At 41.8% G+C, this 24245-nt stretch overlaps 1 protein-coding gene across 5 annotated transcripts in view; it reads right to left on the bottom strand.

The window, feature by feature from the left end:
- Positions 1-24245, bottom strand: part of ATP8A1 (ATPase phospholipid transporting 8A1) — a 214562-nt gene that overhangs the window by 10414 nt on the left and 179903 nt on the right. For all 5 annotated transcript variants that reach the window (XM_031435242.2, XM_031435256.2, XM_031435239.2 and 2 more), the window contains 3 exons: positions 23382-23443; positions 21106-21162; positions 20120-20227 (listed from right to left, as the gene is read on the bottom strand). In XM_031435242.2, the coding sequence (XP_031291102.1) occupies positions 20120-20227; positions 21106-21162; positions 23382-23443 (227 nt within the window). The remainder of the gene's footprint in view (positions 1-20119; positions 20228-21105; positions 21163-23381; positions 23444-24245) is intronic.

Below are 24245 nucleotides of genomic sequence, written 5' to 3'. Positions count from 1 at the left end.
CAAGTAGTTAATATAGCAAAGTTTTACCATGTGCCAAATCTTTTCATATTTTTCTGTGAAATTTTTATTATTGTGACAATACATGGATGGAGTAATAAACTTTAATCTACTTTTATAACTTAGAATATAAAAATCAATCTGTTTGAGCAAACTTCAAACATACTCTGGATTAAGTTCCCCTATAATACAATATGTAAAATCAATCCCAATTAGAAACTAAATTTACTATTTCTGGCAAATAAAAATTTACTTTTCTGAAATATTACATGACATTAAAAGATCATCTGGATAAATCATGAATACAGTATAAACAAATTAAGGTATCTATGAAAAAATAACAATTTGATGTTATTGCTTTTTGTTCAAAGATTTACATAATTTGTTTTGGTGCATCCTGTTACTGGCAAACTCAAACCAAATACCTAGTATGTAAAACCTAAACCAAAGTGTATTCAAATGACTTTAAGCATTTTTTGTATTAAATCCCAAATTACTATAAAATATCAGAGCCTTTTGGGTTGCAAAGAAAATGATTCTATAATTTAAAAAATTAATAAATTGTATTAGTTATGTGCAATTATAATAAAAAATACTTTATAATGTAATTAGGTTACTTCAAGCTTAGAGGAATAGTATCACATAATAAAACCAAAAGGATTATTTTGTTTCACTTTGAGTCTATTTGTTTATCAAGAATAAATCTGCAGTATCTATTTAAATCTGTAGCATCTCTTTAAATCTGTAGCTAACGCATGCACATTTACATCCTACTAAAAATCACACAAGAAATGTTTTTTAACCAGGCATGGGGTCAGGAATTAAAAATGATTCAGAGTTTAATTCGTATAGGCAGTTTCACAATGACACATAAATAGTCCTAAGCAATCAATCCTTATCAAATATAAAGACGACTAATTTTAAGTTATGTTTCAGATTACCTATTCACTTTGACTCTCAACTGAAGACCAGAAAGTGCTGTTTAATTTTTTTTTTCCTACGTTAACACAAGCTTACTGACACAATTTTCGGTACAAGGATACTCAGGTTTTCCCCTACCTAGGATGAACAGCTCTGAACACGTTTAAAATAAAAACACTCTTTTCCCTCAAATTTCAGAAAATAAATGTTGCCACGTGGGTTCAATGGCACAGCACCCAGTCTAGACACCACCAAGATGAAAAATAGTCCATAAAAGTCACTTTATTTTATAAGCAAAACATGATCTTCGACATGTTTGCTGACATCTTCAATAGTGAAAACCAACAAGAACTGTGTAATAGGAAGTGTCCATCAAGTCGGTGGGTTTTGTTTAGTCGGGAGGAAGCTTCGGAGTAAGGTAATGACTGCAAAATGCCACATTTCCTTCTCCTGCTGCGGGAAAAAGGTAAGATAAGATTCTAAGTCATGTAACTGAAAGTACCCCGTTTACGTGACTTAATTTTAATCTTTTTTAATTTGGGGAGGTGGGCAAGAGAAGAAAGATTTCTTCTTGCCTTTGCCACCTTGTATTAAGTTTCCGCTGGGGCAGCAGAGGGGAGGCTGGGGCCGCTAATTCTGACCATTGTGATGTTAACAATGACGGCGACACTGGCGCCCACTATTCAGTCCCCCAGCCTTTGGCTTTGCAAATGAACACCATGAATTGAGGGGAAAGAAGTTTTTCTGCGTCATATCTGAAAGCCTGTCAGATTTTTTTTTTCCTTTTGCAGAGTTAATCCAAACCTAAAAGATTTAAAGCTGACATTCGCATTAAAGACAGAGAGTCTCTTTGTATTTTTTGGATGGGGGTTTGGGGGGAATAAAAATCCCACAGAGGTATTTCCTTCCTTTCTGTACAAGAAAGCCTCCCCCGCTCTCTGTAGAGACCATTTTTGTCTCTAACTTTTCACATCTCTCCCCTCACAGGCAGGTCAGCTGGGAACAGACGCCCGACCCCGCAGACAATGGGGTAACGGGAGCAGCCTGTGCTGGGCTGGGCTCGGGCTCCCTCCGAGAGCAGTTTGCAAGTCGCCCCTAACGTGGGAGATTGGGGGGCCCTGCCAAGCGGCCTCACCGCCCCTCCTCAAGGCCCTGTGAAACCGAATGGAATCTGCCACAAAAGTGGCTCCCAGGGGACCTGAGAAAGGCTCAGCCCTGGGAGCTGCAAAACGGTACACTGAAGGACCCAGGCCCTGCTGGAACAAACAGCTGCTTGTCTGCAGAGCGATGCTGCCTCAGCATCGGGCCACGCGGACTTCCAACGTGAACCACTGCTGCCGGAAAGCGCCAGCTGTGGCGCTGGAGGGAAGAACTGTTCTGAAATTTCCCAGTGAACTTGCAGAGAGAGAACGGTTGAGAAAATCCCAGCTCCTGTGCAGTCAGCCAAGCCCAGGGGCCTGACCCGATAAGAGGGCTGACCTTCTGATTCACAGTGAGGTGACCCTGTGGTACGGACGTCCCCATCTAGAGAGGAACACTTACTTCTTCACCTGCAGGCTCCCCCAGGTTGGTGTTGGAGGAGAGAATTTCGATGTGCTACCTGCCTACAAATCTTCAGCCACGCACTTCTTAAGTCTGCCCCTCTTTTTACCCCATAAATGTCGGAGCGGGGCACAAGGATGCTGATTCTTCACTAAAGCACAGACGCTGTCTAAATAAGAAGGCCCCCCTGGGAGTCCTAAAACTATATCCGCAGACCCCACCTGGGGCAGGGTGGTGATAAACAGCCCTGCAAGCAGGCCGGGCTCTGCCCTTCCCAGCTCTGAGAGCTGGGGAAAGTAACCTGGGAGTCTAGCTTCCTCAGCTGTAAAGTGGATTGTAAGAATTAAACCAACAACGTTTATAAAGTGGCTGCTTTTATTACTAACACTGATTATTATACAAGCGGTCCCCTCCCCATTTTAATTTTCACATTCCCTCAAACACTGTCGTCTTATGTTCTTTTTAGTGATCTCTCCCAAGAGTTTCAAGAAAGGAGATTTTTATCACAACATCAGATTAAGTGTCAGTTTATAAATGTCATGGTTTTCATCACATTAACATCACAGTATATGCTCGTCTCAGGACTGAAACTGAACAAGTAACTGCACACTCATAAATTGCCATTCGCCTCAGTTTGCTAATTTAGGGAATGGAGATAAATGATTTTTTTTTTCATAAAAATTATTAAGGCCTGTAGGGGCACAATATATTAACTTGGAAATAAGGAAAATCATTCAGAAAACACTGCTATAAAACTTCAATTTTTTTTCCTGGGGGTGGGGGCAGCAAGATAAATTAGTACAAATACAAGAGGGGTTAAGAGTTAATGTTAATAACAACAAAAAAGTAAGCAGTGATTATTAAGTGTCTCGATAAAATTTTACATAAGAATTTTCTAAGCTTAAAAACAGTGAAAAACATATAAAAAGAAACGCTTTGAAGAACTGATTCATGAAAATGTAGACGTTCCACATGTTCAAGAAGAACGTAACCAAAAAGGAAATGATAACTAAGAACCTGGGAAGACAGCTGCCAGAAGTATATGAAATTCTGAGTTAATATCTGATTATAAAACTAGACCACTTATTTTCCTAAGAATAGCTGGGGTCTCAGTAGATAGGCAAATGACCTGAGAAGGAAATTCACAAAAGCAGCAGCAAGCAGTCAGTGACACGGAAGGGTGTTGAGCCTCTCTGTGGTCACAGAAACATTACCAAAATACATCAGATTTAAATAACTCATGATCACACTTCAGAGGGGACAAAGGTATGGCAAAACAGCTGTGTGGAGTAATTTCCAAGTCCCATCAGAAACGTCCTCGCCTTTGGGAAAGGTAATTGACATGTGCATCAGGAACGCAAATACTCATTCCCATTAATGTAACCATTCACTTTCCAGAACTCTGTTGAAATCTTGTACAGCTTTTGCACATAGGTTAGTACCTCATGAAACTCTTCTGTGGTCACTAGTCCTGAAAGCACTCTCCCCCAAAAGTGAGTCACGGCCCAAGACTTAGTAACGGTATAAACCAACCACAGAAGCCTCCTCCCTCCTGGAGAGTCAGGGCGGAGAAGCATATTAAGGCTCTGAGACATCACAATAGAGAAGCCTACTGAACAGTTTTGTAAACCAAGGTTTCCAAAATGTATTTATCGACCATGGTACACTTCGTCCCATATACTGCTTACTAACATCCCATGGAACTAATTTTGGGGAATGCAAATATGCATTGTGGTTTTATTAAAATAGTAAGACACTGGTGAAAACTAACAGGAAAAAACGATGTGACTGCCTAAGTAAATGTAGGTCTATGTGAGAATATTATCTAAGCTATTAAAGATGCTGTTCACAGAATGTAATTATTAGGAAGCTGATTGTCTGGAAGAGTCCTGAGTAATGGGGAAGGTGGGATACCCGGCACTCTCTCAGGGACCTCCCGTCGTCACATGGACACACTCCCTGGGAGGGTTGGTGGTCTCTGTTACCTACGTGGGGACCAGTCATAGTCTCCACTGTGGCTTAGATATCTTGCCTGTGTTTCAAACACAGACTGTCCAGCTCTGAACCTGAATGTCACACAGGCACTTCAAACTGAATACATCCCCAACCGAACACACACTGTCTTCCTCCCAGACCTGCTCCTCCTTTTTGCAGGCTCTTCAGGGAGTTGGCTTCATCGCCACCATCTGAGACAGAAAGCTGGGCTCTGTCCTTGAACGATTTCTTTATACCACACCCCACACATCACCAGGTTCTGTTGCGCTTTAGTGTCTTCAGACCTGTCTACTTCCTGCTCGCCCTGCAGCCACCATTCCAGTCCATCCACATCCTGCCTGCCCTCCTGGTAGCCTCCTGCGTGGACTCGCTGCCTCCAGCTGTACTCTGCTTCCAGCCAGTCCCCACACTGTGGCCAGAGGGATGTCTTCAGTGTGCAAATCGGATCTGAGCAGTTTCTGAATTAAACCCTTGGAATGGCTTCATACCACGTACACCCTCTGGACAGAGTACAGAAATCCTTAATATGACTTCATGACCTTTCCTACCTGACTTCAGATGGCTTCCCCCATCTCCTCTCTCAAGCCAGCCCATCTCTAGCTACACAATGTGCTTTAGCTCCTGGAATGCGCCCAGGCTTCCTCTCGTGCTCGGGCGCTTGTCTCTGGGACTCTTGTTCACATCAGAGGTCACCTCCTTCCTTAGACTTGGGTAGCTGACTTGACTCTGTGCTTCCCTTTCAGTGGTTAACTGTTACCCATTTTCTAGTTACAGACTATTATCCCTGTAAGAAGAAGAAACAGCTCTTGATTTATTTCAAAACCCAAGTGCTTAACCACCAAGCAGGTGTTCAATAAACAACTGTTGAATAAATAAGTCCTTACAACCTAGTGTTTAGAAATATTAAAAGTCAAAGAACATCAGAGCCTTGGGACTATGCTCCTGAGATGCTGCTTGGTTTTTTTTGTGTTTGGTGGGGGAGTTAATCCTGGGAGCAGTTATAACTGGATATTTATGTGATCTGGGGAGAGAGTGGAGGGGCCTGATGCAACTCCATAACCATCCTTTTCCAATGTACACTGTCTTTTCTGTTACAAAAGCTGACTGACACACATTAAAAGCTAAGTATGTCAAACTACCTTCCCCATTCCCCTTTTGAATCAACAGACATATTTTGGTAAATCCAGGGAAAGCATGATAACTGTAAGAAACAATTTTTTTTTAGAGGGGAGAGAAGGGATGTAGAATGGGCAGGAAGAGAAGGAAGGTTTCCTACCAGCATTAATGAAGACTTTTCTTAACTACACAGCAAGAATATTTTGCTATGTTACATAAAAAGAAGAATATAAAATCCTAGTCTTTCCCATCTCAGCAAGTATAAATTTTATCCTTCCAGCTTGGCTCTGGCCAAAAAACTCACAAGTTATTCTTGCTTTCCCTGCTCTTCTCTCAGACTGCACTTCCAACCCACTGGCAAATCTGATCCACTCTGCTTAAAAAAAATCCTCAGCATCAATGCTCACAGCGGTATTATTCACAATGACCAAAAGGTGGAAACATCACCAGCAGACGAATGGATAAATCAAATGTGGCTCATACATATAACGTGGTATCACCCAGTCTCAAAAAGCAATGAGATTCTGACACACGCTACAGCACAGATGAACCCTGAGGACATTATACTAAGGGAAATAAGCCAGATACTAAAGGACAAATACTATATGATTCCATTCACAAGAGGTACCTGGAGTCATCAAATTCAGAGACACAAAGTAGACTCTTGGCAGCCAGGGGTCGTGGGGGAAGCAGTAAAGGGGAGTTATTGTTTAACGGGTCCAGAGTTTCAGATGGGGAAGATAAAAAAATTCTGAAGATGGATGGTGGTGATGGTTGCACCACTTTATGTACTTAGTAACAGTGAACCGTATATTTAAGACGATAAACAGTAAGTTATATACATCTTGTCAAACAAGAAAATTTAAAAATTTAAAAGATTCTAAAGGAACAACACCCTTCTCCTTAAATTCAGACTCTACCCACATCATAGTCCCTCCTCCCTGGCCTAAGGTCCCGCCATTTCTCATCTGGATCCCCCAACAGCCTTATCACGTGCCACTTACCTCCCCTGACCCTGTTCCACAGCATTCTGCTCTCAACAAAGCACTCAAAGCAACACTGAAACAGCCAGACTGTGGCTCCCCTGCTCAGCCCTCCAGGGACCCGGGGTACAAGTGAGTCTCTACAGTTGTCTCCTGGCCCCACACCCATCTCTCCAGCTCTTTACTGCTCCCTCCCTCCCTCCCTTGTTCTGCTTCCACTCTCTGGTCTCCCCAGCATCTCAGCACTTGTCTGTTTCTCCTGCCTGCAGTCCTCTCCCTCTAGACAGCCGCAGGTCCTGCTCACCCCACTTCGGGTCTGCTCAAAGGCCATCTTCCCAGTGATTCTCACGGCCACACCGCATACAACATCACGCGCTCCCACTTCAGTGCTTTTGGTCCCCTTCCCTGCACTTCCGTTCTCCACGGCACTTACCATCCTTGTGCTCTAGTATAAACACTTTGTTTTTCTCTCTTTCTTCTCAAGAATGTAAGCTCCTGAGGGCAGGCCTTTTCTTTTCTGTTCACTGTCATAGCCCCAGAAACTAGAATAGTCCTTTGGATATATTTGTTGAAAGAATAGAATGAAAAAGAATACGAAAAGGAATATATATATATATGTATAACTGAATCACTATGCTGTACACCAGAAATGAACATAGCATTGTAAACCAACTATTCTTCAATAGAAAAAAAATTTAAAAAATAATAAATTATCTAATCAAAGATAAGCACACAAATTAAAGGCAGAAAAAAACTGCACTGATACGTTAGGAGGGATTACCTTTGGATAGCGAGGTTGTTTTTTCTTCTATTTTTCCTTTTTTTCCAAAAGTTTATTTAATGACTATGAGTTAACCATATAATTGAGAATTTTTTTTATTATGAATTTTATCTAAAAAGGCAAAACCATCAGTTTTTACTGATGTGAGAGGCACTCCGGGGAAGAAGCCAAGACTGCAGCTAGCCTAGCAGTGGACGGGAGTGCTTCATGGTCGCTCGGATAAGGGAGGGGACGGTGTCTAGGATCAGTTTCCTCCTCCCGGGTCACCAGGTGAATTAGAAGGTGAGGAACACATAAGAGTTTAGGGAAATACTGTGTCTTGACACGTTTGTCACAACGGGCATTTCAGAGCTGTGAGGCATTTGAGGGGACAGATCCTCAATGGTATCCATCTAAATGGTCAAGCTAAATGGTTATAATAAAGCTGCTATTTTCAGTCACACACTGACCACTTTTTCTGTATTTAGAATGACTTTCCTAGGCTAGATCACAACCACAGGGAGAAGATGTGTTTCTTTTTCTTTTCCCCTAAATGGTTCTTTAATTGAGAAGTCACGATTCAACAGTGATTCTCTTATTCAGAGAACTGGGATGTATATTTACTCAATTTGGTTTTTAAATCTTTCTCCTTTTGGTCGAATTTTCTAGTTTTCTTCCTATTAACCACACACATATCTGGCTGAAGTCTCTCCTGGCTGTGGCTGTGAATGAGGATTTTCAATTTTCTTTGTGGAGGACGGCTATTTATCTTTGAAAATTTAGGGCTGTTCCAAGGGAGTTAGCAAGTTTTGGAGAAAACTCTGAAAGTTTATATTACAAAAAGCTTATATATTCTATTACGTGCCTCTTAGGATTTGGTTGGCTGTGGTGTCAGATTCAAGAGTTTCACTGTTCTTTCTGGCTATGGTTTCTCTGAAATATCTCGGTAGAGCAACTCGATGGTCTCTATTGTAATGGGGTTTTGTGACCCTCAAAACTCACAGCTCCCACTTTTCTGTTTTTTTCAAAGCCATCTACTGAGTTATGAGATCACTTAACCTCTCCTGCCTCCTCTTATGTTTCAGTTAACCCTTCTAGTCTCCTCTGGAAGCATCTTCTTTATGAGACCATTTTCATCAAAAGAAAAAAAAAATCAGAGCTCAAATTCAGGTTTGTAGGTTTTGTTTCTTCTCATACAAACTGTCTGGATCTTTACAACCAAACTGGGGCTCTTTCCCCCTTACTGCTCCGTGATGCTGTATCAACTAAATGTTTCTTTGGAAAAGGTAGACTCTGCTACTGTATTTCAATTTCAGTCCTATTTCATCCAGCCTCAGTTGCCCGTACGGTATTTTCTCCTCCAGCTTCTCTTTGTCAGGAGCCTGGAGGAGCTGATCCACTGAACCTGAGATACAGCGATACGCTTCAATACCTTGAAAGCTGAAATCCACAAGGTTAACATCTACATTTTTATGGCAAAGTATCAATTTTTTTAAGCTACATCAAAATTGTGCCTTCTCCTGGCAACACAACCACTAATGTATGGAAACTTGAGATCACCTCATCAAAATCAACTCTGCTTTCAGATAATACTGTGTTGTTTGATTTCAAATTTGCAACGGTTTCTAAGAGTGTCTTTGTGCCCAAGGCCTGGGAAACACCATGGTGCGACAGAAGTCTCTAAGTTGTGGGAGCCCTTTTCAGAAACTTCACCCTTTCTGTCTGAATTCATCATGGTGCCTGGGCGTGGGGCTGACCGCAGGGGTATGTAAGCATCACTGCGTCAACACTAAGTGGTGAATTCACTAGTCTTGCACTTTAACCAGAGACAAATTTCAAGCTCATGTGAACTTTGGCTTGAAGAGGTGAATTTCCACTGAAAGTCTTCAGTGGTTGCACATCTTGGGAAGTGAGGCTCAAAACTTCCCTCTGATAAAACCCAAAGACAGGAATGCACATGCCAAGTTCTATGTTCCAGGGCATATCACTGAGAAGGGTCTTTGATGTCTTATTTTAGCTCAATAGAATTCTTGCAAATTTTCAATTATATTATGATATATATTCATGCAAAGTATAAAAATGTTTTTCATCACTCACTAGTTTATTACTAGCATTTATCTATCATGTCCTCTAACTCAAACCTGTGCTCTACGGCCTCAGGTTCTTTCTGGAATACTACGTATTTCATAACGAAAAGTAATCTGCATGGCTTAAAGGAATGATACTAATGACACTGGGGTAACTTTCCGTGACCTGGACTTTGCTAAACTTCTCAGTTCCAGTGCTCACCTTTCCCGCCGCCAGCAACCCCAGCCACCCTCCTTGCTTGGGCGGCTCGCCACTCGGAAAGCCCTTCTTTCTCTTGCCTTCCTCAACAGCGTGGGAAATAGCAGTACCAAGAAATGTCTCTAAGCTCTGCAAATGATAGTCCGGAGGCTGAGTGCCCTGTCCTCTGCTAGCTGTGTGCATCCTGATTATAATAATCAGTGCCATATTCTAACAATCTGTTGATCTGTTTACTCAGGACTCAAGCTGCTCAGAAGGACTTCCTTTTTTCAACTTTTGATCCACTGACACCCAATATAGGTCCTGATGCACCGGCACTCCATGTATCTCAGTTGAGTTGAGCTGAACTGGGCTCTTACACAGTCTGAATGATTACTTTCTCTATAAAAATAGACAGGGCAGAATACGCAGAAAATAACTAAGGAGAGGGTGTTTTGGATAAGCCCCGACGTTTGCAATTATTAGCAGAAGCTCTTGATTACTCAGAGACAAAGAAAACCTTTGGCTTAGATTATCCCAAACAAACAAACATCGTAGAAAACATGAAAATTATCCCAGACAAAGAAAATCTTAGAAAATATGCAAATTAGATGCCAGCTCACAGTGTTCACGTGCTTTCTCCCCCTTGGACATTTCTGGTGGTGGTGAGGAACTGAAGGAAGAGTGGTCCCCTGAGGGACTCAGGACCAATATTCAATCTAGCTGTAGGATTCAAGAAATGACCTCTGCCTCTCCAGCCTCTGGCAAAGGGAGTAATGGGAAAATAAATGTTAAAAAGGATGTTTAGAGGAAAAGGAGGAAGAGCTAGTTGGAACTTAGACCAATCAGAAGCTAACTTTTTAAAAGTAAAATTTGACTATGTATCAACATATATTGAGAGGTAAACATGTAAAATAGTCTTTCTAAAAAAGAATCAAGAGCATTAGAAAATGTATGGCTCTGAAAGTTTGTTTTCCAGGGATGTAGTTCCCAGAATAGTAAAAATAATTAAGAACAGAATTTGTTTTGCTTTGTTTTATTTTAATTTTATTGTGCTAGTTAAAAAATTTGAAAGTACCAGAAAAATGAGGACAAAATTAGTAACAAAATATTCTTTTCATTATGAGAAATATAATTCAGAAATGTTCTGATGTTACTGGAGAAATTGTGTAAGACAGGGGACCTTATCTCAATGCTCAGTATGCTTACCTGTTGTACCATTCTATAATTTTTATAATTTTGTATGGCTCTGTATTTTTTCTTCTTAAAAACCATCTCATAAAGCATCAATTGTTTGATTACTAGTAATTCAATCTGTGAAACACAATGACCTATATTTCAGACTGCAGGATTTTTTTCCTTTAAAAATTTATTTTCCAGCTTTATTGAGATATACTTGACATACAACCTTAGGTAAGTTTAAGGTGTGCAATGTGTTGATTTGATACCTTTATATATTGCAAAATGATTACTGCCATCACATTAACTAACACCACCATTCCATCACCTAATTACCATCCATTTTAGGAAGTTATATTTTAAAAACTCAAAACTTCAAAAGGTATTTACTTATGAAAAGACATATAAAAGCCGATATACGGATTATGTAGAAAAATGACTGACTTTCAATGCAGAGACTTCTAGCTGTCCCCTCCCCGTATAGCTCCTCTCCCCTTCTCAGATGCAATCGATTGATTCTTGGCTGCACACGGTGTCCTCTAGCTCAGACTATATTTCTCTGGCTGTCTTACTACAGTGAGGTATGGCCATGTGACTAGCTTTTGGCCAACGAGAGCTAAGTGGAAATGTGGTGGGCAATGTCTAGGAAAGAACATCTAAGTGTTAATCTTCTTTCCTTTCTTGCTGGCTGGAATGTTGGTGAAATGGTTAGAGTCTAAGCAGCCATTTTGGACTAGGAGTACACTAAGATTGGCAAATGCAGCAAAATAGAAGAAATCTGATCCTTGATGACTGTGCAGCTGCTACACTAGCTCTGGACTGTCTGCCTCCACCAGACTTTTTCTTACATGAAAGAGAAATGTTTCTATTTGTTTAATCCACAGTGGCTTTTTTTTTAATATCAAAAAATATAACATAAAATCACTTGCTTTGCACGATACATGCTAGGGATCCTAAGTGATAAGTTGGAACCAAGCAGCTTCTGACCACTCATTGACCATCTCTTTTTATTACCATATCATGGAATGAAAGAATTGTGTCCAGTTATGAGCTTTACTGAGGCAGATGGCACAGTGACATTCACAGTTTCTTCTATCAGCATTTCTGACTGCTCCCTGGTGTGCAACTCAAAAGCAAGCTGTATTGGTCCTTTGAGCTAGAGTGCTGAGCTTGGAGGGGTGATCTGCTTTCTGCCCATCTTGCCAGCTCCAGCTTACAGCACTCCTTCACACTCGCTCTGCTCCAGCTACACGGACTTTGTATTCCCTGAACCCACCAGGCTCACTCCTGCCTCAGTGCTTTGGCATGAGCTGTTCCTTCAGGCTTGAAATGCTCTTCTTCACACGAAGTACATCTGTATCACTTGAGTTTTGGCTTAACTATCCCTTCTTCAACAAGACCTTCCCAGAGCAGCCATTACAGTCCAGTCCCTTATCATATCATCCTATTTTCCTCCTACCACTTTATGAAATTATCTTTAGTGGTTCATCCTTTAGTCATTTGTTAACTGATTTAGTGACTATGCCTCCTTCCCACTTCCTGGTCCCTGAACACTAATGGGGATCTTGCCCAATTAACCCGTTACCTAGACACAGCACCTAGACCGATGAAGCACTGGACACAGGATTATGGAATGAATGGATGTGAGAATGAATGATTCTAGACAACAGCCAAGGCCATACTAGGAGCAGCTGCATTCAGCATCCCATGCCATGCTCACTGCCACAGCACCTGGGGTGCCTCACATCACCCTACACATTTATGACATCAACAGCCCATCATTAAAAACTAGATCTTTGGGGGAGGGTATATATACCTCAGTGGTAGAGCACAGAGCACAGGTTTAGCATGTATCAGGCCCTGGGTTCAACCCCCAGTACCTCCATTAAAAAAAAAAATCTAATTACCCACTCCCCAAAAAGCAATTTATCATTGAAAAAAATAAAGAATGAGATTTTAAAAATTATTTTTTCCAAAAAAGAAAAAAAAGGCGATCCTTAAGGGTAGTGACCAATTCGGTTCACCTCTGTGTCCTCCATAGCCTAACACAGAACCTGTAACGTACATACAATGGACACTCAATACATATTTGCTGTATTGTATGAAAAGGTGCTGTACTCACCAAAAGTAAGGCCAGCTCTCCTAGCGACTCTAAAGAGGCTCCAACTTTAAAGCCTTTAAAAGTGCCAGTGTCCAGATCTGCCATCCCATTTGTCATGCCCATGTCTCTCTTGGCTTCTCAGCATTTCTACAAGGCTTCTCCTTGTAGTGGCTATGCGGCCAGCTTCTTTAAGACCCATGGAGGTCTGTCTGTCTGTCTCATTTACAGTCAGGGGCCCAAGGACTGTGACCAGTGACAGGTTTTACTGGGTAAGATCCCAACCGTCGGCTCACGGAAGAACATCTGACAGCGTTTAGGGCAGCTGTTCCCTCCAGGCTACTTGACTAAACACAGTCAACTTGGATGCAACTCCTTCGTATCATAACACTGCCCCACCCCATCTGCAAGGGCTGGTCTTGCAACCAAAACATATGACACGCTATCCAGGTAATTAAAAGCTGAGAGATGAATAAGGGCTATTTCAGACCCGGAAATTCCTCTTATGTAAAGTGATTCATTATGTTGGTAAAACGGGCAACAGCACAACTTAGGAAAAATCATATCACTAACGTAGTTTATTAATACCTTTCCTTCAGGGGTGACACTAAAGGCCTCAACCAAGATTTTTATTGTTTTTTCAGAGAGACTTTACAAACCTCAATCAAGAGATCTGAAATTCTGTAAAACATATGCTCGTTCCTTAACTTCAATTTCCTTCAGTAGTTTTATAGATCCCTCAGGCCTGCGAGAGCAGAACCAGATGGCGCTTGGAAGGGTTTTACAGTGCGTGTCTGCAAAGCCATGACACGCTGGAAAGTTCTGCCGATCCTAAGCTTCTGGTATTAATCGTGATATGAAATGACCCTTGATGTAGCTTGCTTTATATTTTGTAATCTGGTGTACTAATCACAGTGCCTAAATATTTTCTTCTGGAGACTCAAAAAATACCCCGTAACATCATCTAGCCGAGTCGGAAAAGCAGGCCAGCATATGTTTATATAACATAGCAATTCTCCCCAGGGCCTACCTTGCCCCATAAATTGTTGTACTGGTGTGAAAAAATACAAGTCAGGTCTGAACAACAACAAGAAAAGTCCTCCTCTTAAATCACAACCATATTTGCGAGAGGAGAGGAAGACAGCGACATATTTAAAGTTGCAGCCAAGCTTGTCACACTATTTTCTCTTTATTTTCCTTTCCTAAATAATTTCTTCTTGTTGCATTTTCTACCTTTGGAGAATCCACGCTCCCCCTAACCTGATGTCGTAATTCCTTTTTAGTAGTTAAATATTTCAGTCACTTGTGGTACAGGGACACTTGTTAATCATTATCATTTGAATCATTATTACAGGCAAAGATGCAGAATTATGGTACTGGAAACAGAACTAAAGGAAGGAATGTTTCCCAACGGGAACACCCTGCCCACCAACTGAGAACAGCCCTCTCTGGCTGTGGCTGGAGTAACTGAAGTCTGCACTGAACTTTCAGACATTTGGGACACCGACTTCTGGTGACTTCAGGCATGCAGAATGTACTAAAGGAAGGGGAAAGAAACAGTGTGTCGGTGTGGAAAGAACCCCCGATCAGTGATACAAGCAGCTGAGCAGAGCTGAAGATGGAAACATTATATGCAGATAATGAATGGCTTAGTTTATCAACCAGATGGAAGTAAATACTTTGACTGGGGCACTGACATGAAAAGGAATTGATACTTTTAATGTTAACAAGTCTGGGAGAAAAACGGAGAGGAATGAGAAGGTGAGAGAAGAAATGTAAAATGAACAGAGAACAGTGTGTATGGTAAGGGGATAACTGGCTGGGTTCCAACTGTGGCTCAGATACTTACAAGCTGTGTGACCTTGAGAAAGTGATTTAACCACTCTGTGTCAGTGAAATGTGTAATAGGAACAACCTCACAGTGCTGTATTAAACGCTCACAGTGTTAAGTGAGCGAAGACATGAGAAATGCTTATGCTGGTGATTGGCCCTCAGTAAATGACGCCCTTTACCATCTGAGTGGCAACTGTACATTCTCTGATGACGTGGGACGATTGGGTTTTCACTGGTATATATACACATACATACATATATATATGTATATATATATATATATATTTAATGGGATGGATATTATATATGCTGGTTTTGCCATTAAGAAGACATGAAAGGCTAGAATATAAAGTCAGGTAGAATTTCTATTAACGTGTTGAGGGAGTCTGGTGGGTATTGAGAAGGAAGAATTAAAAACCCAGGCACTTTTAAATAGAGATGCGAATGCTAACTTAGGGAAACTGATCAGGGCCCTGGGCATCCCAGGAAATAGCAGATAAATCAGGAAAATCAATGGAATGCAAGGAAAATGGCTGCAAGGAGAAAAGAAAGAGTTTCCATTTTGGAGTAGGGAACTGGCATGGGCCCTGAAAAGAAGGTGTTCAGGTCCTCAGGATGTGAGAACAAGCCAACAGGACACGAGAAGAAAGCCTGGAATGAATTCTCTGGGTCGTTTGCTATTTCTCTGCTTACCACAAAGGTCCCTGATACGGATTTACACAAAGCAAAGAATGCCTGGGATCAGACAGTGCCTCGAGAACACAGCAGGTGCACAGTAAATGCTGTTTCCCTTCCCCCTCCGTCTTGGTGAGCAAGGGTTTTCTTTCCAACATACTGAGAGAAATGGCTGTCTTCAGACGGGGGCTGCAAAGATGAATCTACAACATAAATTGGAAATGACTATAAAGTCCTGATCTATGTATGGATACGCATCCAAGCTGAATATAGACGCAGGAGACCAGTTCCTGTAAGCTGCCTAATTTGTGTAAAATTTGCACCCTGAGAGCCTGTTAACTGGAGCAGAAGAGTCTGTGCCCTCCAGCCTTGACGATGTTCCTTGGGAGAGAACACCGTGAAGGGAAGCCTGCAGGGAAACTGAATCTTAGGAGTTGGAAGGCAATGTCGCAGGTGTAGCCGAGTGAGGCTCTGCTAAGTACCACTAGTGGCTGATACTGGGGTTGGTTGAGTGAGACCAGCATCCTGCACTGCTGCTGGAAATCATTACTTCGTGGAAATCTCTAGATGTTAGGGAGACGTTCTTATCTGAGCTGAAATCTGCCTCTCTTTTACCTCTGCTCCACTGTTTCTCATTTGTTTGTTCAAAACAAACAAGCAAGGAAAGAAATTTACTTAACGATCATTTATTTGACACTCACTTAGGGGGCACTAGATGCCCGACACCGCTATATCTGAGTGAGTCAGTAAAGAGATGAAGGGCAGGGCACCCCTGAGGAGGAGGGAGTGCAAGCACCTGGCTCGTGGCTCAGGCGCGGAGGATGGACTGAGGAAGGACAAGACCTTGAAATGTCCACAGAGAGAAGAAACGTGGAGGAGGCAGTGCTGTCAGGAAAACAGAGATTCCCTCATCTACACAAATCCCCGAACACCTGCAAGGAGGGTTAGTCCCTTCGGACGTCTAATTTTCAGGTGCCACTTCAGGTTCCTCTGGATAACTATGACCAGAGGAGCAGGTAGGGCAGGGTTTAAGGTAGCTGACCAGACAGCTCAGTCAAATCCTACCTCTGCCACTCAGCATATCAGTGGGGTAACAGATGAGTACTTAATTTCTCTGTGCCTCTGTCCCCTCATCTGTGAAATGGGCACGGTAACAAGTTTGCTGGGGGGGATCCAGTGAGTTGAGGACAAGCATGGCCTGACGACGGTCACGGCCAACACGATGGCGTCCGCCTTGACTGCTTCTCCTCTCACTCCTCGCATCCAGTCTGTCAGCAGATCCTATTGGCTCCACCTTCAAACTGGATTCAGACTCTGACCACTCTCACCACTGCTGCCCTCCTGGCCCAAGTCACCGCCACCTCTGGCCTGGGTTATTGCAATAATCTCCACAGTGGCTCATAACACGGCAGTTAGAATCCTGCTGCGGAAACCTAAGTCAGATCACGACACCTGTCTCTCAAGCCCCTCCAATGCTCTTTGTCTCTCCGTGAGTAAAAGGCACATGGCTCTGTGGGAAACACGGAGGAGATCCTGAGTCTCAGAGATCCTGACTCCCCTGGCCTGCTGTGTCTGTCTCTACAGCACTTACATTCGGCCATATATTTAACCCAATTGTTCTATTTGTCTGTCTCTTCCCAGTAGGAAAGTTGAGAAGGGCATGGGTTTTTGTATATTTTATTTGCAAATGAATCCACAGTGTCTAGAACAGTGTCTGACCCACAGAAGAATCTCAACAGCTGCCGAATCGCCTGGATGAATGCAGAGGAAGCACTTAAAGTGCTTGGTATACCCTAGTGTTTCTGGAGCTGTTCTTCCCAGATCTTGGCTGTCTTTCTGAGGAGCCTCTCTACGGTGTCAACGCCCTTTGAAACCACACAGTACTCCACCCTCCAAACATCACCTGATCCGGGACAGGGCAGGGGGCGTGGAACGGGGCTGCTGTTTCGGGCTGCCCACCCCACCTCTGCTGCTGACGCTGGACTGTCCTGGAGGCACTCACTATGCCTTCAGACAACCCAAACACACATTTAATTATTTAGTTTTGGAAGGAACGTCTGCCGCATCAGTACAGAAAAGAACTGGAGTCTAGTCCTCGGATCGGACACTTATGACCCAGTTGGTGGTGGCGACAGAAGGTTACCTTTGTACCACACCAGGACTCCTCAGGGAGAGCGTTATGTTCTTCGGGTGCCCTGGGCTGTGTTTCATTGTACGGATGACAAAGAACAGGTCAAGTCAGGGAACACTGATATCCGTACTTATCCTGGTGTTACCTACAGCACTGTATTGCTACATGTAGTGTATAGTAATACATATTATAATAGTGTATTGCTATGAAAGTTAACAGATGAACGAGTAAATTATATTCAAGATAGCTGGCCAATTACATCTCTATGTCTGACTTATACAGATGTAACTACTAGCACAGAAATGTGTCTGGCTATATTCTTGATTGAAATATAGAATTTTAAGATTAAAAAATGTAAATATAAGGGTAGTTACTTCTTTCTGAAATTAACTAGACTGTAATAGAGCTAGTGACTACTGAGTACTGCTGCAACATTCTTAGGGACCCACTGCTTAGTGCCCAAGAAACAGTCAGTGTAGACTCTCCCTCCTTGAGAATCTGAGTGGCATTCTTGTTGTCCTTCTGTTTTGGAGCCATCATGAGGCTCAGTTACACACACTTGCACACCAAAGTGCTTTGCAAGCACTAAGTACTACACAAGTTTAAAGTATTATTCTTTTCTTTGAATACATTAAACAGTTTACATTTTGGACAAGCTAGTCGAGCCTACGGCTGCATTAATCCATTCTTCCTATTTTCAGCGAAGCACCAGCTATTTAAACATTACATTCGAAGTATCAGCAGCAATAAAACAACAAGGAAAAGAATCCCTGTTAGCACGTCCCGGTGTACGTGAAGTGAGCAGAGACGTGATGGGGTACTGACATTCATTTCACTTTGAATTAAACACAGCATCACCGCAAATCTCAGGAGATAGATATTATGTTTTGTGTTTGGGTAATACCAGGAATTCTACAGGCAAGGGGAGAATTCTGTTTGGTTGGCTAAAAGCCAGTCAAACTTCACACTTGTCCTAGAAGTAGGTGGTCAAAAACTCTGTTCTTGTCTTCAAAGTGATCGGCTACAGCTGCTTAAACGTTCTCAATTTCAAAACCCTTTGTGTCATTCATTTTGAAGATAAAACATTCATACATGAGATAAATTGAGGTCTAATGAAAAAGATGTTACATTAGAATTGACCTTGGGGAAAAGCACGTCCAATCGGACAGCGCACATCAGATAAAAATGAAGGACAGGACTGGACTTTCCAAGTGGCATCAGCAGACGTATACAGTCTTTGATTTCATTTTATTGGGAAAAAAGGACTCAAACCAAGGGAAGGAGGAGATGGAGTCAGCTTTCTCTCTGTTCTCCTCAAAACACATGCTGTAAATTTTCTCGAGTTCACAGTACATGTTTCAAAAGAAGCCTTCACTTCGGGTGGAAGGAAGTACACACTCCTTGATATGTCTGGTTTTGCTGTAATAGTATATAATGCCTTTCTCTAATAAATTTAACCACAGATTTTTTTTAATGTGTCTGCATTCTGCTAATTTATAAAAAGCAGGATGCTGTCAGATAAAATTTCAGGAAAATGATCTATAAACCAGACTGTCAAAAGTGAAAGGTACTCAGGCAGTAAGTACTTAGGGAAACAAATACATGGAACCCCTGGAAAGGGTTCCTATGACTGCGGGAAAACAACGTTCTGTAACGGGGCTCATGTTACCTTGATTTGCTAGTTACTGTGAGGTCACAGGAAATTCTGAAATGTTTTCCACATTTTCTTTTATACATTTTATGTCAAATTTCCTGCAATTGAAATAAAAAACCCTCCTACTGCCGGAATCTCTTCTGAACGAAAGGAGATCTTGTGACACTCCCCTACGAACACCTAATAACTCAGTTCTTACCAGTGTAACAAGAAACTGAAAGACAGAACTGAAAGTGGACCACGATAGGCTGAAATGTCAGCTGTCCCAACCCTTTCAGAATGAAAACCAAACTGATGTCATGAGGGCAACTCTAAAAGTGCATTTAATCTAGTCACAGTAGCCTTTTCTTTAGAATCAGAGATAAGAGAAGAAATGACAGATGGTTCTGAAGGCATAAGCTCACAGTTTCCCCAAATCTCTTATGCAAAATGCATTTGTGGATTTATGGTCAAATTAAAATGGCATCCTTCAGATGGATATCCCTTTTTTAAAAAAAACTTTTTCCCTTTTTCAGTTTTATTATGTAGAATTATTATAGTTCGACTGCACATACACATTATATTGCATGTACATACATACATACATACAGTATACTGTAATTTTTTTGAGTTTACATATATGCACTATTGCTTCTAAGAACAGATTAGATCTTTAGCTTTTTAAACTTACATAGTTATCAAAGAAATAAAGCCAACTACAAAATAAGATGGCTATTCTTAACATGAGTTAAGCTCCTGACAACCCTGTTTTCTTATCCCAGCTATGCTTATGAAAGGAAAAGTCAGATTTAAGTAAAATGTCCAAATTTAAAATATTCTCTAAACTTTTATCATTCAACTTTGGACTAAAAACAGCTTTCTAAATTGTCAAATACTATTTTACTATAAACCCAGGCTTCAGCCATGAAGGCTCGCTGATGAATACCAGCGTTTCGGGTTGGTTCGATCGTGAGCGATTAGCATACATTACCTCTCCTGACATATCGGGGGCCATCGGAACAGCAGGCCACAGAGATGAGTAGATTCCAAAAAACACCACCCAGAGTGCGATGCTGCCCCAGATCGCGATGTGGCTGAACTGAGAAGCAAGGACATTCGAGTCAAAGGACCTCCAGGTGGACGAAGGACCCCCACGCTGACGGAGCTTCCACACACCCCCTTGCTGATTTTTACCACCTCCATAAAATATTATCCCTGGGGATTTCTAAATAACTGAGTGTGTTTTAACTGGGTCTTTCATTAAATGCTAACGTCTTCCACCGCAGCTATAACGCTTGTGGTGCTGGCATTTAGAACTGCTCCTTCTCTACTTCCTTTGGTGGGTCTCATCTTGTACCTTTTTTATCCCTAACCATCTTTAAGCAGCCTTAATTTTGGCTCTGTATGCTCGCACTGAAAGATGCTAAGACACTCGTGGGACTACTAATCTGCACCAATGACTGTCAAGTCCAAATTTCGTCTGTCGAGTCTCCCTTGAGTATCTGCTTTTTTCTTGTTTCCTGGGTCTCGCTACTTGGATGTGAATATACTGCAGGATGAACGTATCCAGAAAGGAACTTGTTTTATTCAGACTGGATATTTAAAATGTCTGAGGACAAATTTTTTGCTAATATTATTGTTCTTGAAAATTACTTTCCAGTGGGTTTTCTGCTAGTCTTGTCACACATTCTATTAAGAAAAGACTCCTCGTCAGTAAGCTGCAAGCCCCCCCGCCCAGGGGTGTCCACAATGTACAGTAATACATTCAGGGCTCCGGGAAGTCTTGTGGTAAATAAACTTCCTTAAATTGGTTTTACTCAGAGTTTCTAAACTAAAATCCCCAGTTCTCCCTGCTCCATGCCTGACCCCACAATTAACCCCACAATTAACCACAATTCTGACCCATGAAGTTAGGATGAAAAAAAACAACAAAAAGTAAATGTGACATTTCTTGGTTGTGACTAAGGAAATTCTTACCCACGTCCAATACGATGTCTCCAATCCAGCTTTCAAACACACAGTTATCACCACAAACTAAAACAGAAGAGAAATATTATTTTATTTCATAAATACCATAGCTCATCAAATGGGAATGGTAGCTTATTCACAGCTCGACTTGTACACCCAACAAGCAAAGAAACAAGTGTGTTAGCTGCGGGGCTGGACGCTGCGACCACGACCAGCCAGCACCGCCCAGCGGAGGTGCCACCGTCCCGTCTCCCGTCCCTGCCTCCTCCTCACCGTCACTGCCCTGCAGCCCCTCCACGAGACTCCCAAGCGTGGGCCTGCCTACCTCTTGTACAATTCATGAATAGCGACAGAGAATCGTCTGCAGTAACTTGGGTTTTCAGCCTGGCTTTAATTTTATTTTACATCATCTGTAATACTTGGGGCCTCCACTTTCTAAATTTTAGAGATGAGCTGTAAAAGTAATATAACTGGGTGTTTAGAAACCTGAGCACTTACTCTGTAACCTTACTTACTTGAAACCCCGTGGAGTAGAATGTAAGAGCCGGTTACACCTCCCTGATGACACACCCACGGTCACTGGTGCCTGTGCTACTAATTCTAACGGAGGGGACTGGGGTTTAATGAACTGCCCCGTGTTTTCCAGAGGATGGCATGGCGGTTAAGTGGAGTCAGGCTATACGTGCTCAAGACTCCCAACGTCTATCAGCTGTTCTGCTAAGGAACAAGGCGAGTTACCTGGCCTGTCCGTGTCTTAGTCCCCTCATCTGCAAGCTGGGCTGGACAAAGCCTACCTACTTTACAGGGGTGTGAGTATAAAACACCAAGAGCAGTGCTTAGCGCTGTAGAATTACCTGTTATTATCTATTTATCATCAGTAAGGAAACTTTATGTACTGTTAGTCTTCAAAGGAATTCAGGGCACTTTCGGTAGTTTGCTGGGATGGCCGGGCGATGCTCGCCGAGCACTGATGGTCAGTGAGCACTTCAAGTGCGTGGTACTACTTCTGGGCCCTGTAAGGGTGTGTATGTACGTGGTATCCGATGCTTCACAGTGAGGTCACAGGGTCAGGACAAAGAGAAGCACTTGGGCTTCCTCAGCAGGAGAGCTAATAGCAATTTAGGATTAATGTCTGTAGAAATAAAACTCTTACTAAAATTTATGTATTATTTAACTTAAGCTATATAAGAAATTCTAAAATGAGAGAAAATATTATGCAAAATGTAAGAAACACTTCCTCGTAAGACTTGGATACTTGAAAGTGTCCCTCAGAGACATCTATGGCACATACTCTGATTAATTTCTAACCTTACTCCAACTCTCAAGTATTTACTGATTTCTGTTTTGCACTCACATTGTATGAGAATAAATGACTGGCCCCAGATATGTTTTTCCTTTTTTTTTTTTTTTTTACTACTTCAGTGGACTGATGTCAATGGAAAGGAGACCCCAGATTTGCCAGAACTTTAATTCCTCTGCTACTTAATGGTCTAAACTTCCTATCATTCAGTTATTTAAACATCATATTGTAGTTTGATGGCCACCTAGTACTTAGGACAGCACGCTGCCCCACTGAGGGCCAAGAAGGGAGACCAGGAGCAGAGAGGAAAGGTCACTGGCCAGAGAATTCAGAGTTGAAGGTTACAGTTAACTTTCACTGGAGACTGACTGTGCGACCCTGGGCATTAGCATCCAGGTGGTGCTTTTGATGTTTGAGGAAAAATGGTTCTAGAACATTTTTTATTTGCTCTTTAATGGCAGAGATAGGCTCACACTCATCTGCACATCCTCCATAAGCGTTTGACATAGTGACTTAACACACTGGGGGCCATGCCTTGCGCGAGTTAAAGGTCCCCAAAGAGTAGAGGTCTCTGTCCCACTTCCGTGATCATGAGACTCTGGAATAATTCCTGGTTAAACACCCAACTAGCATGGTAATATCTGCCATAAATTCAAGAAAGTAAGACAGTATTAATAAGGGCAGTAAAATAAAACTGAGGAAAAAGGGACAAGAAAGAGAAAAAAGAGAACATGAGGGGACAAGAGTAAAGAAGGAAGACTGAAAATAAGAGCAACCCGAGGCCTATAAAGTCGGTGAGCCTACATGACATTTTTATAACCTAATATGAAATAATCTAACAGTCAAAATATCTCATTTCATTTTTAAAGGGAAGTGTAAACAACCCTTAAATCCAGAGATGCACATATTTAAATGTGAAAATAAAATAAGCACGTATGAACGAATTCGACTTTATACACAAATGAGGCGAACGTCCTGCACTCACAGTGTAAACAAAGTTGCCCAACAGCAGGTAATCGGAGGTTCTCCCGTTCCCGAACACAGTACCTGTGTGAAAAGAAGAGAGGCTCGTTAGAGAAGAAAATAAATGAGGTCCTTTCAGAATCCTTTCAAAGATAAATCCACTGAAAAGTGCTGAACACAGAAGGAGAACAAGAACCTATGGCCACACAGGGAGCCAGAACTGAGGCTACTTTAAACACTGGATGAGGCCTCGTAAAGTTGCCATTAACACGGGTAAAACATCATAACAAATGAAAATCAGATTTCTAGTAGCCAACGTGAAGAAGGAAACTGGACCTGTTAACCAATTCTCAAGGTTCATTAGATTTAAAAAAAAAATCAAATGAATCGTTCCAGTAAAGCTTCATGCTGTGGGCAGTCAGACAGGAGAAGGCATTCTGAACCTTTCTTACTAAAGCACTTGGTTAACAGCATAGACGGGGTTTTAGGGAGCCTTCTTACTGTCTCTCAGTAAAGTCTGTTGGCATTGGCTGAAAGGGATTCCAAAAAGCAACCTACAGAGGGCAGGGGAGCACCAATTTAATCCCAGGCATACGGCGCTTTGAGGATCCGGCTGAATTTAGGGGCTTACCTAAAGGTATTTTGTTATTCCAACAGTGACTAACAAACATGGCTTCAGATGAAGGGAGTGGTACTAACAAACAAAAATCACTATTACTGATTAAAAAAAAAATCAAACAAAAATAAAAATACTAATTTAATCATTGGTACCATTGAAAAATTAAAAACCCATGGTATGTGTCATGCAGGATTTTACTGAGGCACATATTTGACAATATTTATTCAGTCTAATACGTAAGGACCAAGCATGTTAGAGTTGACTATG

The sequence above is a fragment of the Camelus dromedarius genome, chromosome 1 (genome assembly GCF_036321535.1).
Source record: "Camelus dromedarius isolate mCamDro1 chromosome 1, mCamDro1.pat, whole genome shotgun sequence".
Lineage (NCBI taxonomy): Eukaryota > Metazoa > Chordata > Mammalia > Artiodactyla > Camelidae > Camelus > Camelus dromedarius.
Note: the sequence above shows the minus strand (reverse complement) of the source record. Positions and strands in the feature narration are given on the sequence as shown.